The sequence below is a fragment of the Aricia agestis genome, chromosome 10 (genome assembly GCF_905147365.1).
Source record: "Aricia agestis chromosome 10, ilAriAges1.1, whole genome shotgun sequence".
NCBI classification, from domain to species: domain Eukaryota; kingdom Metazoa; phylum Arthropoda; class Insecta; order Lepidoptera; family Lycaenidae; genus Aricia; species Aricia agestis.
Window position 1 is genome coordinate 307,677 of NC_056415.1, and position 18,029 is coordinate 325,705.

General features: G+C 35.9%; 1 protein-coding gene across 1 annotated transcript; it reads right to left on the reverse strand.

Annotated features, from left to right (window-relative positions):
* Positions 1-16,153: 16,153 nt before the first annotated feature.
* Positions 16,154-16,907, reverse strand: LOC121731310. Its single transcript, XM_042120690.1, has 2 exons — positions 16,715-16,907; positions 16,154-16,294 (listed from the first exon to the last, which is right to left on the reverse strand). The coding sequence occupies exons 1-2, from the start codon at positions 16,898-16,900 to the stop codon at positions 16,154-16,156; spliced, it is 327 nt and encodes a 108-aa protein (XP_041976624.1). The 5' UTR covers positions 16,901-16,907.
* Between the last annotated feature and the right edge of the window lie 1,122 nt (positions 16,908-18,029).

An 18,029-nucleotide genomic window follows, 5' to 3' on the forward strand; every position in this document is an offset into this window, starting at 1 on the left:
AAAATTTAGGTAACTCGGGCTGAGTTCGAATTACACATCACGAGCTCAATCGAGTAAAAACTCAGGTTACTCGGATTGAGTTTCAGTTACATAACTCGAGTCAATTAGAGATGAAATTCAGGTAAATACTTAACTCGGATTTATAAAATCTTTTATTCAGTTCGTGCATCCAATTACTCTCTATTAGGATAATTTATCATCGCGTAGCTTCATAGGTGGGTCCAATGATCCAAATGATTGAACCAATGAAACGAGTTAAATATTAAGGCAAGAATCCAGAAAACGAATCACGCTCCTTTCTTTTTTTACCGCCAGGACAAATTAAACTCCAGTCAACTCTAACACAACTCGAGTTAATTCTACGTTCGAGTTAGTAAATCGAGTTGGTACATCCCTAGCGGTGGGCAAGACGGTATGAATAGCTAATGAAACGGCGGAATTACAACTATAATCCCGTCAAGTTACCTTTATTTGTATCTTACCTTTGTTTAAACATTAACTGTAGCTTCGGAAATTATAATATTTTGAGCCGCCTTATTCCTGTTGAATAAAACATAATAGTTAAAATTTTATTATTCATATTAATATTCTTCAATGATTTATTAATGTAAATTGTGTTATAATAATGTATCACGTGTTTTGCAGTTCGATTAAATCAGTGCTCAAACACGATACTTAGCCCTTTAAGGCTCGGTAGCCGTGCAATATAACGGGTAAAAAAACTTATTTACTTATTCTTTCTCAGATACAAACAATATCTCGAATCTCCGCACCCTGTAAGTTTTTCAATGGTTTACCAGACAGTCTCGTGAAAATCATGATGATTACAAAATGACACATTTTCTATTCAGTCGTATCTGTATTATGGCGTGTGTCGTTTTGTATGAAATAAAGTTTATAATTACTTACTATGCTATTCATATGTTTCTATACCGTGTTAATTAGGAGTACGGTTGTATATTGTGAGGGTTTAAATTTTGTTTTTAATGAGTGGCACTCTGAGATTTAAAGTTTTATATATTATCAAAAATAAAGATAATGTTTAATTAATAACAAAATATTAATTTTAAACAAATAACAGATATATAATCAAAAAGTCATTTTCTAATTAAAATTACTAAAATAATTCTTAAATTATACAATTTAAATTAAATTGTACATGAAACTTGAGTTGGAAAGCCACAGATATAAAAAACATCTTGATTACTTATCTATGATATAAAAATGAGTCACTGAATGTGTTGCTAAGCGCAAAACTCGAGAACGGTTGGACCGATTCCGCTAATTCTTTTTTTTAAATATTCCTTGAAGAACGAGGATGGTTCTTACGGAGAGAAAAATTCTAAAAAAAAAAAATCCTGATAAAGTCTAAAAACAACACTTTTCTATACTCCCATACAAAAGATTTGTGATAATACTTAAGGCTAGGTTATTCCAAATTCACGTTTCTAGAATGAGTAATTTTTAAAGAAAGCGTCATTAAAAAAAACTGAAAAATATATACATGTATAGATACATCTTTTAACTAGTGACTTTTACGGTTAGAAACACAATACAGATAATTTTACTCGATAAAAAAAATTCCGAAACAACCTCGATTTTAAAAACATTTTCAGTTTTATAGGACTTACAGGGACTCAATCAAAAAATAATTTGGATAGTTCGATTACTATTAAAATTTTACAGGGAAATGTACGGATACATGTTTAGTTATACTATTTTTTATCTAAGTAAAAAGGTTTTTTCTCCTATTTCGCCCTATCATGAACGCGGCGATCGTCGTAACCGCCACTGTACAAGGCGCGCTGATATGAATGTTATTTTATTGTCTTTTACGTCGATATTAGCACTGACAGACATCGGCCTGCTAATTTAGGAATAACCTCCCCTTAAAAGTCAAATATATAAAAATGGATTTTCAATTATGTTAGTAACGCTAAAACTCGAAAACGGCTGAACGGGTTAGGCTAATTTTAGTCTTAAAATATTCGTAGAAGTCCAGGGAAGGTTTTAAAGTGACACGAAGTTCACCGGGTAAGCTAGTTATAAATAGTTATGTAAATTATTTAAGATGTTTTCTGCATGCGTGCGGTATGGATTTTTTATCCTTACACATACAAATATAGGTTTGAAGTTTGAAATTATTTGAAAATATTAACAATGATTTATTGTGGATTTCCACAATGTGCAATTCCACAATTAAGCTTTGCTTTTGGGAACAACGGGAACTATGTTAAATTTGCGTTTTTAAGTGACCTTGTTTGTACAAGAAACAGGTACGCGTTGTATATCGGCTTGCACACTAAATTGAAAATCGTCACGATGTGAACTCACAACGCAGAAAACGCAAATTGAAGTTATCGTGAAGCATTCCTCTTGTGTAGATGCGTTTTCTTCAGACGACCTTTAATTTTACATTTAATCTTAGTATATGAAGTAAAATATTCATGATTTTAGTAGTTCTATCCATACTTCCATACTAATATCCATACTTAATATTATAAATGCGAAAGTATGTCTGTCTGTCTGTTACCTCTTCAAGCCCAAACCGCTGAACCGATTTTGCTGAAATTTGCCATGGAGATACCTCGAGTCCCGGGAAAGGACATAGGATACTTTTTATCCCGAAAAAATGTACGGTTCCCACGCGATAAACGAGTTTTGGTGCAACGGAGTTGCGGGCGTCATCTAGTTACTAATAAAATAACAATAGGAAGTAACAGATACGAGTATGGTTGGGATTTCAAAAATTCGTATTCCCACGGGAGCCGTGCGACATCGTGAGCTTTTGGGTCTCAACCACGTTTCAACGTTGCTGCAATTTCGTGTGCTAACCCCAAGTTTACGAGTATGTTGTATAAAAGAGCTCGCAGTCAGCTATTAGGGATCCTCGGTTTAGAGCATTACGCTTTTAACACATGCCTAATTCAGCGAGATAGCGCAGAACCCTTTTGTCCTTGCCGCATTCGAATTTAAACTCTGTCATGTTTGAATAGAGTGTATTTTACATAGGGTAGAGTGTAAAGGTGTGTTTTAAAGTTTTTGTGCGAGTGTGGGTGAGGCGCGAAGTTGGCTGCTCTCATTTATTATTGAGCATATCGCTACGGAACCCGGCACTGCCCAGGTGCAAACGAATTACATCTTTTGGCTCTTGCTGTACTTAGTTAATACGAGTTATATATGTACTGGCCTCATGAAACTAATTATATGAGTGAACGAAGTTTTCAACCGACAGTTTTTTGAATCTAGCGTACCAATTTAATGAAATGAAGGAAAAACAAGTTGGAAATTGTTTGTAAGCGAAAATTAATGACCTGTTTTTGTACGTGCAATGAAAAACGGCTCTATACAGTTATTTCATTTTATATGCTCTAATCATATTCTGTAGTTTCGCTGTCCCTCAACTATTAACAGCAAATAACACTTCAAGAATATTTTAACCTACTTTAAAAGCTTTTAGGGTATTATTTACAGCTGTCATAATCGTTTAGCTCAAGTTATTTACCTACACATTTGTTTAAAACGTCTGTCACCGGGCGCAGGTGGCGCGCTGAACCAATCACGGGATGGGTATTCCGTATTACGTCTGCCACGAGCCAAGAGCCACGAGCCACGACCGCAACAAATGAAAGGAAAAGTTTCGGGGACGATATCCTTGAAATGTGGCCCTTTATAAATATTAAACATTTTACAATCGGAGAAAATGTTTACATCGTCAAGGATTTCCTATTGTAAATTGTATAAATGTATAAGTCTTTTGTGAGTAGCAAAACGGTTAGTAAAACTGTAAAAATTATATTAAAAAAACTCTGAAAATATTATTAAGTAATTTGTTTTGTGGCGGACTGTGGATGAGGAAAAGTAACAAGATTTAAAGTTTTATTTTTGTGTTATGAGAAAAGGTATTTAAAAATTGTGAATTGTGATAAATTATACATTGGAGAGCCATGCTTCGGCACGAATGGGCCGGTTCGATCGGAGAAATACCATTTCCCTTCCCATCCCTACCCTCCCTATGACTCTATTCCCTCTTAAAAGGCCGGCAACGCTCCTGCAGCCCATCTGATGCTGCGAGTGTCCATGGGCGACGGAAGTTGCTTTCCATCAGGTGACCCGTTTGCTCGTTTGCCCCCTTATTTTATAAAAAAATGATAATGTTTATAAGTAATATGTTATGTTTCATAAATTACGAGTATTGTATGTACTAAATTTATGTAGGTATGTGAGAAATATAATATTTTATTATTGCGTCAGTGTTATCTAGATTCTAGGGGCAAGGGCAAGTACCCTGCCAAGGAAGCCTATACCTATTCCTCATCTAGCACTAGAAAATTATTAAAAGCGACTTATGAACAAGTGTCACCACAGAATAGATAATAGTACAAGGTGTCACGTGGAAAATCTTCTTACCAAAAGAATGAATACTGACGGTTTAAATAGGCTTTTGCGACTATTATTACAATCATGTATATGACAGTTTGAAGTTAAATAAATTTTTACTCGTGCTATGCAATTCGAAACACAGAATTGCAAATGGTCACGCTAGCTGTCTCTCTGTTAACAATGTACTTACTCTTCAGCATTTTTGCAGCCACCAATTATGCATTTTAGAGGCTTTTTTCGTAAAAAAATATTGTCTAAACATTCAGAACGCTTACTTATTGTTATTAAATCAACATTAAAAATAATGTTCGTGCTTAGCAAGTATGAAATAGCTTTGTAAGTATAAAATATAATATAAAACCATCATAAAAAATTATTCAAAGACTTGCATTATTAGTCTATCAATGTAATGTTGTTTGGGCTTTAGACATAACCCGACCAAATAATGTAGATTCTTCTTGATTAATGTCTGGTTGTATTCAACGTAATTTCAACTAAACATATTCAGTATGGACATCAACAAAAGACACCGTATATCAGTTTTACAACACCACCCAACGACATTCACAGACGGACAATCTTTATTACTTTTGCAGGTGAACGTCAACAAACTTATAGACAATATGCACCCCCTCCCCTCTACTCTCCCCCTAGGGGCGTTCAATTAAAGGTGCAGTGGGATAATGTTGTCGGAGTTGTGTCGAGCGGCGGGCGGCGGGCGGCGGGCGGCGCGGCGGGTGCGCGTGACAGCGCCACCTATTGTGCACTTGAGATCCGTACACACCGTGAAGACGGGACTTGGCGTAAGTCATACGCGAGAGGTTGTGCGGAAAATTTAGAAAGAAATGAGTCTGGCTAATACTAATAACTAATACTAATAACAAGTTTAGGAACCAAAGTTACGCAACGCGTAACCATACGTCAAAATCACGTGCCACATTCGTGAAACGTAAACGTCATTCCCGTTACTAATAAAAAATAAAAACCAAAGAGTGAATGAAAAACAAAGAAATAATGGATTGTTTTAAAAGTAAAGGTATAAGTTGGAAGCCGACTACATGAAGTTGCAGCAGACGACGTGTCGTCGCGACACTACTGGTTTCTATGTATTTCTATGAATAAGTGTCGCTAGCGTCGTCGTGTCGCTAGCTGCGGAAGGTATTTCATAGAAATACATATTATTACAAACCAGTAGTGTCACTGCAACACGTCGTCAGCGGTTGCTTCATGTCACCCGCTGCCAACCGGCACCTTAATGGGGCAAAGTTTTACTAGAGACAAAGCCTGTATTTTGATGATCCGTTTTATTTCATTACAAAATATAATTTACGCGATTTTTTTGTATGTTTTATGCAGAGTACAGATTCTATTTTTATTTGTATACACTATACATACATGCTTATAAGATAATAAAAATTTCAGTGGTAATTAAATTTACAACCTGAGCACACCACTAGGCTGTAGTACAGACTACAGACTTTGAGAACTGCAATAACATAGTCAATTTTATGATTATCTTATTAGGTAATGGGCCGATGACACCGAGACACTAATAATTTCCAAGTAGAAATTGTCACCGATCGATTATTAATTTTTTTTAAGACATGAGTGGATTAAATGTAAATAAATTGCCATTTTTTTGCATAAACAAAGGCAAAGATTTAGAAAAATGATTTGAAATGAAAAGAAAACTGTGCATTTCGCGTGTAGCCAGATTTATTAATTAGCCAGGTGATGAAGTAGTTACGTTACAAGATTTATTGAAATTATTAGGGAAAAATAACTAAATTATATATTATGTATGTAAAAAAATGTTAGTTATCGTGTTCATCCACTTTCAATTTATTATATTCTATTAATTTTAAAGTTTTTCGATTGAATGTCACTAGTCGAAACTTTTACGTTGTCGAAATCCACAGCTCGAATAGCATCAAGCCACGAAAAATAACAAACATCATAAACGCTGATCGCTCGTAACTTGCACCAGCCCCGAGCCTTTGCGCTCTTTTCAGGATGAAAAACAACGATACGAGCCGCTTTTGTTGGCGACTTCCTTTGTCTCTAACAAGATACTTATCTGGTATTTACCCGTTTACCTGTTGTCATTTTACTTTTTTAATAAGCCGGGTTTACGGCATTACCTGCCATTGGACGTAGGATAAGTAGTTTTTAATTAAAATTCCCTTTATCCTCTTTATCGGACGGATATTGAGACTTCATAATTAAGCACATCGGAGGCAGCCGTTTGATGTGAAATGAACATTGATTCATGTCGGCAGTGCGTAAGTTGCTTTAATACCCTTATATTATTATCACTACACTAGCTGTCCCGGCAAACGTTTCTTTGCCACAATATAAAGTATTTTGTCCGTATCATTTTATTGAAGTGACTAAATAAGTATGTCACCATGGCAACGTCCCCGCTATCCCGTCGCACAAACAATGGTCGCCGTCAGTCTCGAGTTGTAATAATTTGCTATTATTTATTTAACAAATGCACTTATCAATATAAAAAGTGCCCGATTCTCAGACCCACTGAATATGCATATAAAATTTGGTTAAAATCAGTAAAGCCGTTTCGGAGGAGTACGCGGCCTAACATTGCGACACGAGAATTTTATATATTAGATAGTATAAAACAAAGTCGCTGTTTTTGTCCATATGTCCCTTTGTTCCCTTTAATCTTTAAAACTACGCAACGGATTTTGATGCAATTTTCTTTAATAGATAGAGCGATTAAAGAGGAAGGTATATAAGCATAAAATAATTTTAATATTTTTTTTTCTGTTAGTTATAATCCGACGTTTATAACAGGAGTTTTAACATAATATAATTTTATTTGTTTCAAATTATTGCAGTATAATAGCATTAAAGTAAGATAAAGTCTATGGTGAAACAACAATATTTTATACACTTAGGCATTGCCTGCAAAAAATAAATAAATATCTTGCTAGAACGAAAAGTTAAGTAAATGAGGTACATTGTTAAAGTAATTTTACAAAAGCCGCACTCATTTTTCGCCGCTATAAGTAAACCTGTGGATGTCGGAGTGATTTTATAGCGCTATTAGTTACTAACGTGCACACCTTTTCCGATCCTGGGCTAATTAAACGCCGTTTGTTCGGCGCGAATCCGACCGGCTTTATCTAGCTCACACTTTTATATCGCTGGCTTAAAATCTTTTGCATTTTGCGAGGTGGTGAAAAGAATTTCTATTTTGTATCCCGAAGCTATAAGCATCTTTGAGTGAAAAATGACATGGTGTTAATTTTAAGATTTTATTGACTTTTTAATGACTAAAATCTTCACGGGTTAAATTGCTAAAATCGTAAGATTTTTTGGCTTTGTCGGTTTCATGATAATATCCATTATCTTATTAGATGTTGTACATATTTCATTATAAATAGTTCTGAATTAATGTAGTAGTCAGCTAAATAGTTGTAAATACCTAAATTAATGTATGACATTGTGCGAGCCACAAATATGTCGCCACAGACGTCCAATATCATCGATCACGCTGTCAGCACATTATTGTGATTATCAATTGTTTCAAACAGATGAGCTTGATAATATATATCTAGATCTATCTAAATAATAATTGTATAAGAACAAAACGTAATTATTTGGTCAGTTGTGTGTTGTATCTTTGTACGATTTATGTAACCTGACCAATTTCGTACTTTGCTTCATGAATATGGTTTGTTCGATTTTGACTTGCATTTTTTCTAGCTGTTTGCGTGCAGGGTTTAAGTCAAACGTATTCTCATTAATTTATATACGAGTATAAATTGTAAATTATGACTTACTGCTAAGAATATATAATAATAATAATTAAATAATAATATGTATATTTTACACTGACAGAAATTATTATTAGTACCCATTACATAAATTACTTGGCACACATAATATTATGTACCAGTTATGGTAGTCAAACTACTGTTGCTGTAGACAAAATGATGATGATATAGATTCATTATATCACCATGTTACACGCCAATAGGTTCAATCTACAAAACAAAAGCTGTAAGCGGTAACCGTTTAGATATCGACTGTACTCGACTCCTGAAGGGCTCTTTGCGCCGCCGATACTCGCCGAGACTCATTCTGCGCCCGCCGTACGTGTGGTGAGGGTTTACGTGATTATTTAGTTACAGCTCACACTTTAGGGTTAGTGTGTTTTAATTTTGTTTGCGATAAATTTTGAATGTCATTCGTTTCTACTGCAGGACAAACGCGAACAGAGGTTTTTTAAGCTCTTGTATAGCTTTTATCGCGGGCTTTGTTCGCTGCGACTGAATCAAGAAATTCCGTAACGAAAATAACCTAATACCGCCTACTCCGACCGGTACAGCGGTGCGGCGTAACCAGACTTCGGCACGATGTTTTCACCTTATTAAGGTGATATTTGTTGAAGGTTGGTATTGTATGAAAAAAAGTATATAAACCCTCCAAATCTAACAATTTATCGTCCACCTAATAATTGAGAATATTTTTTCAGCGTATAATTTGAACAGGCGTGAGTAATCCGCGGGCTCGAGTTATGAGTTATGACGTCATCATATAAATAAGGATTTAAAGCGGCACAAATTCTCCAAAAGGCTTACTGTATTATTTCGTACAATTTGTGTGTTTTATAGCGTTCGCTGCGATATTGCGACCTACCACGTTCGGGGTTATTCTGCCTCTTGTATAACCTCTATAGTCTATGCCGACGTCATAAGAGTTATTTTTACACACTCCGAGGTATAATAACGGTGAATATGCGACATCACAGCTTCATTCAATATTTTTGAGCTGCCGCCGACCGCTTTGTTTCGTCCTCTATTCAAATTCGGATGTGCATATTTTAACTTGTACAAATAGTCGCATAATGACGATATTAAATTTTAAACGGAACGGCGAAAACGGTGGTAGTTTTTAGTAAAATACTACGATAATATCTCCTTTAAAAAATATTTTTCCTTGTATAGTATAAATAATAATAAAAGTATTAAATAATATAACCGTTGTCTTGTAACACTACCTGCTAATTTGTAACACGTAACACAAATCCTTCAGTTTACATAGCACGGGACTAGACTGACGTGATGTGAAACGTCCATAGAAATTATTATTATTACGGTATCTCCTGGAGATCGATTATCACCTTCATGTTTTATTTTTACAGTATATCGTAAACTATATCTTTACCGCTCTAACTTGCACAAAGTGTACTTAATATAACAAAGACGGGCTATAGTCACTTCTAATGACTCTAAAACATACTTACGACGATTGCTAGAAGTTTCAAACTTGACCCTTGTCTTAAAATCGCGCGCGTACTGACAATTTATGTTTTTTTTTTAAAGCTTGTGGGTTGAAAAAAATATACAGAGAAGAGTGTTTTTCTTATTGATGAATGTTAAATAATGTTTATTAATGTAAATTTCATAAAATATTTTTAATAAATTTCATTTTCTTATTAAAATGACAAAAACCTGATTTTTTTTGTAATTTCGATTTCAAATTTAAATTAATAAGACTTAACATAGCAAAATAGGATTAATTTATTTTTATTATCTAAACTTAATTCATACAGATTCCAATGACATAGTTATAATATGCATCCCCCATAAGGAATTTTAGAGTTATCGTCATTTTAACGCGTCACGCGTGAACATCCAGAAGTAGCCCCACAGATGCGCTTTTTTTTTCAAAATGGCCGCCACAGCTGAAGGGTTAAATCGATGTTGAATCCAATGGTTGTACTATTACAATATTAGGGTGATGATTGATGAGTTTGTTTTATTTAGCCTATAAAGGTGTATAAATAGTTATAAATATAAGTAACCAGCCATAAATTGCGTTCACGAGGGTGAATACCGCACAGTGCACACTCCACCTACGACGCGGAGAATTTATTCATGGGATTATTTTTATTGTATTTACATAGCGTTTGTTCTCAGCGCCAGGATTCTTAGGTGTTTTATTGTGTCTAGATTATTTTGTTGTAAAATGTACGGTTTCAAATGTATACTCATATACAATGAAATCCCAGAAAATGATGAATGAAAAGATTTGTTTAAAGGTAGATTTTGAAAATCTACCTTTAAACAAATTTAAAAAGCAGTAAAAGAACGTTTGTCTGCTAAAACGTACTATAAAGTCAATGATTTCATCGGGGACAGCATATTTTGGGAAGAGAGTGGCTCCATGCAGGTTGCTTTTCTTTTATTTTTGTTACATAACTGTAAGCCATAACATTGTTATGTATATTATTTTCAATTTTTTTAGTAAAAGATGCCCCGTGCGAATTTGTTGCGCCGGTTCTTCTCGGCGGGGTAGTTCCCGAACCGGTGGTAGGCAATGTAGTTACTTCGTTCTTTCTACGAATAAAAAAAAATACGATGTTTTATTTTTATTTTAATGCACAAAATGAACTTCGATGCAATAAATTTGCAGCTTGCGAATGACATAATATTATCTTGTACACTATATTAGTCATAGAATACTGAATAACATTCTAGGCTGTATGGGACATGAATTATTGTTATTGAAACTTTTCATTGTTCATTTTTCCAATGGTGTGTTATGATTTATATATTATATAATTTATTTCATCAATTTTAGACTACTTTATTTTTATTTAATTTAATTTAGAATTATTAAAATAATTAGGTTACAATAATTTAGTACTCTACAAAATATTCTACAATACATTAATCATAATATTTACCAAAAATAAAATAAAATGATGATGGCCATGTTCCTACATTATTAAATATTGATAAAGATGTAACTATATCCTACAGCTGCTGCTCTCGGTAGAGCTGGTGTCGCTTAGATCGATCTCTATTCCCTAAAGAGAGATGCATTTGTTAGCTCCAATAGCTCTAACTATGAGTAATAGTATGGTAATTAAATTAATTTAATATACGTAAGGTACACTGGAATAAGAGAGAGGGCTAGTAAATTACTTAACAAAGTTCGGTTGCATGACATAATACGAGTATGATCTTGTTTAGGCCCCCATATTATATGGGGAGGGCGAACGAATCCGCTCGGTGTGATCTTTTTTTATAAAATAAGGGGGCAAATGAGCTAACGGGTCACCTGATGGAAAGCAATGGACACCCGCAACATTAGAAGAGCTGCAGGTGTGTTGTCGCCCTTTCAATTCAGCCTTTCCCAAAGTGGGTGATAACACCATTGTGGGCGCTGAAGGACTAAAGGGTGGCGGTGTGGGACCCAGGAAAAAATAGGGGTGTTGTGTCGAGGCTTAATGTGGGGTGATTTATTTCATCTGGATGCATTTAAAATTAAAACAATGGGGGCGCTACTATTTTTTTTCTCAAAGTGGTCTTTAGACAAAATAAGTTTGGGAACCCCTGCTTTAATCGATCTCAGCTTGATTTCACCAGACGCGTGCACGCAAACAAGCAAAGGATCCACGCTATTATTTTGAAGGATTGCAGGTCGTATTGGTCCGGAAATACTGCTGGCGACAGTTCGTTCCAGAGTTTCACTGTAAATGACAAAAAGTTATGCGAAAAACGCACTGTGGAAAACTGGCTGAATGGTATTGGAGATAAAACATGTTTTGCGTAGAACGATGGCAAAAAGTTGCAGAAGGTGCGATACCGAACAATTCCTCAGAGCACTCTCCGTGATACAACCGATAGAGGATACAGAGTGACGCCTTGCTTGCGCTGTGTTTCGCCGAGTGAGTGAGTTTACCGGAGGCCCAATCCCCTATCCTATTCCCTTCCTTACCCTCCCCTATTCCCTTCCCTTCCCATTCCTACCCTCTCCTATTACCCTCTTTCCTCTTAAAAGGCCGGCAACGCACCTGCAGCTCTTCTGATGCTGCGAGTGTCCATGGGCGATGGAGGTTGCTTTCCATCAGGTGACCCGTTTGCTCGTTTGCCCCCATATTTCATTAAAAAAAACAAGGGTATTATGAATCATATTACCGCTTATTTGAAATACGTTCAATGATTCATCGTTATATTATCTCCATTTAGATACGACGGTATCAGACTCAGATATCTAAAGACTAACAAGAATCTCTCAAGGGGAACTCTGACGCCTTTCAACAATCTGCAATGCATCATGTGAATCTAAACGGAACCGCTAGATAAACACACATTACGTAATGAAGCTAACAAGTTCCCACACAAAGTTTCCCATACAGCCAGTTCCCAACAACAGCTTACAGCTCGCGTTATGCAAAGCGACTCGTCAAACAGACGTCGATATAGCTTATCTGTGCTACTTTTGTAAGCTTAAAAGGTTCTCTAACAATAGAACTTAACAATATTTAGATTTGTTTCTTTTGGATCCTGTTGATTTAATTGCGAGTTTTTTTTAATCCATTCAAATTGAAATATAAGTTCAATAAATTGAATAGTCAATTTATTACATTAAATAAATTAAATCTATATAGATTTAATTTATTTTATATATGTCAATCAGTCAGTTTGAGTTTTATGGCATGCAGGTAGATGTTATGACGCAGGCATCCGCTAAGAAAGGATTTTGATCAATTCTACCCCCAAGGGTTTAAAATAGGGCATGAAAGTTTGTATATAATAATACTTCATAACGCGAGCGAAGCCGCCGGCAAAAGCTCGTCTATATATATATATATACGTATATCGCGCGGACACCGTAATTTTTTTCGGAATAAAAAGTATCCTATATCCTTTCCCGGCACTCAAAGTATCTTTATAGCAAATTTCAGCAAAATCGGTTCAGCCATTTGGACGTGAAGAGGTAACAGACAGACAGACAGACACACTTTCGCATTTATAATATTAGTATCTTTATACCAAATTTCAGCAGAATCGGTTCAGCCATTTGGACATGAAGAGGTAACAGACAGACACACTTGCACATATTTTATAATATTAGTATGTATGGAAGTATGGATTAATTTCTCTCGTTAGCGGTAAAAACACCGCGATGGTATTTTCATTAGATTTTTCTGACATAAATCGTAATAAAAAATATTTACATCAAGAAGTCAACGCTTTTCCAGTGCCTCAAATAGCAAAATAATAAGCTTTATCTTACAGTTTAATCACAGGCGATCTATTGTACAGATTGGCTATTAAACCAGCCGTTTAATGAGTAAAAGCTTATTAAGCGGGATATTTGAGCCACGTTATAAAGCAATAATATTGAAAACCGATAAAGATTGAATGGAATTTCGAGCGGTAGGTAGCGCTGTATCGCCGCCCGTCGCATATTGGTCAGTGGCAGTGATGCGTGAATGTGCCAAGAGCCGGCGCACGATTTCGGCATTCTTTTTGATTTCCTCCTAGCTGAGCATTGTGTTGCTCATGCTGAAGATTTGGCATACAATTAGCTATATTGAGAGTTTTCAGGTCTATTACTAGGTAGTATAAAAGAAAATTGTCAACGCTGTCCGTACCTTCATAATATTTGAATTATGACGATTAAATTATACGCAACGAATTTTGTTGCATATTTTTTAATAATATAATGGTTCGAAAGATAGTTGCATTGTGCATGATGTAGTTGAGATAAACAATGATATTTTTAGAGGTTTTAGACATCATGTCAACGTCTAGGGTGAAGCGTTTAATTAAATTGCCTTTTATTATAATTGTTTGTAATTTTCATTTGTTTTAAAGATTGTAAGTTTATTTAAAAATTTCAAATAAAACTATTTATTTCAGATCAAGAACCCACTTTAATTTGTAGGACAAACTGATAATTTTAGACGACAAAAATACTTAACGCACAGCAGCCACATCTGCTGGTTTAGATAGTGTGTGTATATTCAGAGGGGTAAGTTTTTGGGCAGCGATTCTACCGTCGCGGGCTCCCGGACCACAAGTGTTGACTCTGGCCGCGTTGAATATGCAGCGGGGGCGTGTCCTAAACTCTCGTAAACCTTTGTCCGGGGATATTGCCCGCTTTGATGCAGTACTGTGTATCGTGTATACTGTGTACTGTCCCCGACCCGCGACACGGCACTATTATTGCTTTAAACTTAATAAGAGCTAAAGCCAATAAACCGCTTCGGGATATTTAACGTGTATAAGTTGTAGTGACAGTTTCTAATAGGCTACCAAGGTATGGAGAGCTGGTTTCTGACAGAGAAAATGCTATTGAGAATTACTAAATACATCTTATACTTGAGAGCTTAAGAAAGCAAAAAAAAATTAGTTTTAAGCACTTTCACTTACACACTGGCATTTCAACTTATAACACCTTCTTATTTGGTGAGGTAACTAACTAATGCACCATAAAAAGTAAAGACCAAATAACCTACATTTACTTCGTATTTTCACTGACTAAGCGGTTTGAAAGTAAATAAATTAGATCGAATTCCATTCCGGCCGCAGCTGTATCCCAGCTGCAGATACTTAAGCTGTATATTTCAAGCTGCATCGAGCTGTAGATACTGAGCTGTATCTCGGCTGTCCATTTCGTGCTAGAAGGTTTAGCTCGTCGGACAACGGAGAGCCGCCACAATAGATAATTGATTTCCAGATAATACGTTTCCTATAACTCCAATACTTGTAAGTGGTAAATGGTATATGAGGGAAGATTGCTTGCTATGGACGAAGCCCATTAGTTACTACAATTTGTTACGACGGTTTTGGTATCTGGACTAGCTTTCGAAGGTAGGTAAGGGTCACGTAGATGTAACGATTTAGGGTTGATTCGGACCGCAACGCGACGCGCAGAATTTATATGGATTTGACAGATTCGCAAGACTCTGTCAAATCCATACAAAATGCCGCACTGCGCCTCGCCTCACGTCGTCGCGTTGCGTCTGAATTGACCCTACGGGTTAATTAAAACCGAAATGCGACGCGTAGGTGTATTTCTAAATTTGTATTGAATTGACAGACTCGCGCAATTGAAGTCTGTCTATTCAACACTTTGAAAATGCATCTACGCGTCGCGTTGCAGTTTAAATTGACCCTAAAATGTGTTGTTTAAACATTAACCGTTTCAATTATTATTCATCTTGACTAAAATTTATATGTAAAACATAGCACTCGACCAAATTAACGTGTCATTTTGTACTGTGGTTCGTTACATACATCTTGCTTCGGTGTTTCCTGATCCTTATCACGGACAAACAATGCAGTAAGATTGAGACTGTTAGCCGCTACAGATAACAGTGTAAACTGAGATCGTCAGAATTATTTGACCGTTGCGTTGTTTGTGTATAACAGTACCGAATAACTCGACCATACATTAATAGGTTCGGGTTAGTGTAGGTAACTGTTGGATTTTCGCTACCTTTATTTAGTTTAAACTATAAAAAACTAGGCATTCATTTGAAAAGAAGTAAACTTTGACCATGTAAAATCATTGGCTACTGCTTTGACCGCCCTTTGAGATTGAACTGCCACTGCGAATATATTTTAAAAATGAATAAGTTCGAACTTCTCTGACTCTATACATATAACAAATTATATCTACACTAATATAATAAAGTAAAGTTTGTTTTTTTTTGTTTTTAGAAGGAAATCTCTGAAACTGCTGGCACGATTGCAAAATTTTAACACCGATGAAGCTGGAGTGTGCAAAACTCCTCAGTGAATTCCACGCGGGCGAAGCTGCGTTCAAAAGCTAGTGTCACCTAAATTTATGACTTACACGTTAAGTCCTAAAGATACTAAGTAGTAATAGCCACCAAAGAAACAATTGTGCCAATCGAGGTAATACCAAATGAAATAACGACATACGGTACTACATTATCCAAAAGACGCTTTATTTTATTCCGTTATTAATTTATCCTCTAAACGAATATCTGCAGCTGGTAGTTGAGAGGCTCTCCTCTCTCGCTCTTCATCTTCATGTTGGCGAACGTGGAGCCGACACCGCCGGCGGTCACCATCGCTGTAGCCGCGGTCTTGCTCAGGTCGATCGCCGATATACCCTGCGGATAAAGTTTAGGTTATTGAGTCATGGTTAGGTATGCATAATCCTGTGAATCGATTCCCGGTGTCGAAGTTTTATAATAATCAGGGCAGTATAGTAATGGCAACTGGAATCAATCTACTGTGATGACAAATGGTTACATCTTCTTTTGAGGCTACAACTCTACGAATAATAAAAACTACAAGTCCTATTTTCTATTTATTATATATTTATATTCTATTATCTCCTATTAACTATTCCGAAAAATGTAGTTTTCCTTCAAAATAAGAAGGATGAAAAAGTAAAAGTCGAACATAAGTTAACATAAACTTTATAATCAACATTTGATTTATACTGTTTTTCGAACAAAATATCTAATACACTGTTCAAAAACGTTTTTTCTACTTTTTAACTACTCAAACATTTTTGATCTCCTTACCTTGATAGTAGCATTGCCGTTGTAAAAGACACTCTTGGTCCGTATCTTAAACGGGATGGCGGACAGCTGGACGTCCTTCGTGAACGCAAGTTGGCCGTTCACACTCGTGCCAATTTGCAAGTTGTCCGACTGCACGCCTACCAACAGGCAGAGGAGAACCGAAAGTGTTATAGCACGCATCATCATCTTGTTTGGGTCTATTTGATGTTATTCTCAAAGACACTTCAAAAAGCTAACTTCTATATTATGTTAGTAGTATAAGTTAAAATTTATTTTACAAGAATTGTAACAGTGTGAATGAAAAATAACAATTGATGATTTATCGATTCTGCATTTGTATTTTATAGATATTCGAGATGAGGATAAGAACTGATAATGCTTATCACGACGGATGCTGAAAAACGTTTAACTTTAGTAAATACCTCTTATCAATGGATAAGGGCTACTCATTTTTAGGGTTCCGTACCCAAAGGGTAAAAACGGGACCCCATTTCTGAGACTTCGATGCCCGTCTGTCTCCAGGCTGTATCTCCAAAAACTGCCATAGCTTGACTTCTGAAATTTTCACGGATTGTGTATTTTTGTTACCGCTATAATAACAAATACAAATTTAAACAAAATAAAATAAATATTTAAGGGGAGCTCCCTGCATACAAGAAACATGATTTTTTGGCCTTTTTTGCTTGTAATCAATAATGGCTAAAGGTAGGCTAAAGGTAGGTGGAATACTCAGTTAATGCTTAATTATATTTGTATTTTAATAGTTTATAATATAATTAAAATTAAATAAATGTTAAAGTTGCTCTCATACAAAAAACACATTTTTTTAGAAATTTCGCTCTATGATTGCTTTGAAGATTCTTTGAGATTGTATTGCCACTGCAAAGGTATTTTGTTTTTTTTTTATGAAATAAGGGGCAAACGAGCAAACGGGTCATCTGATGGAAAGCAACATCCGTCGCCCATGGACACTCGCAGCATCAGAAGAGCTGCAAGTGCGTTGTCGGCCTTTTAAGAGGGAAATGGGGTAATAGGGGAGGGAAGGGAAGGGAACAGGGGAAGGTAGCGAGGGGAAGGGAATAGGTTAGGGGATTGGGCCTCCGGTAAACTCACTCACTCGGCGAAACACAGCGCAAGCGCTGTTTTACGCCGGTTTTCTGTGAGAACGTGGTATTTCTCCGGTCGAGCCGGCCCATTCGTGCCGAAGCATGGCTCACCCACGTATATATTAAATCGATAAGTTCTAAGTTCTAACCTCTACTCTATGAATTTATCATTAGGTTCTAACCTCTCTATCAAAATAACAAATTATGTC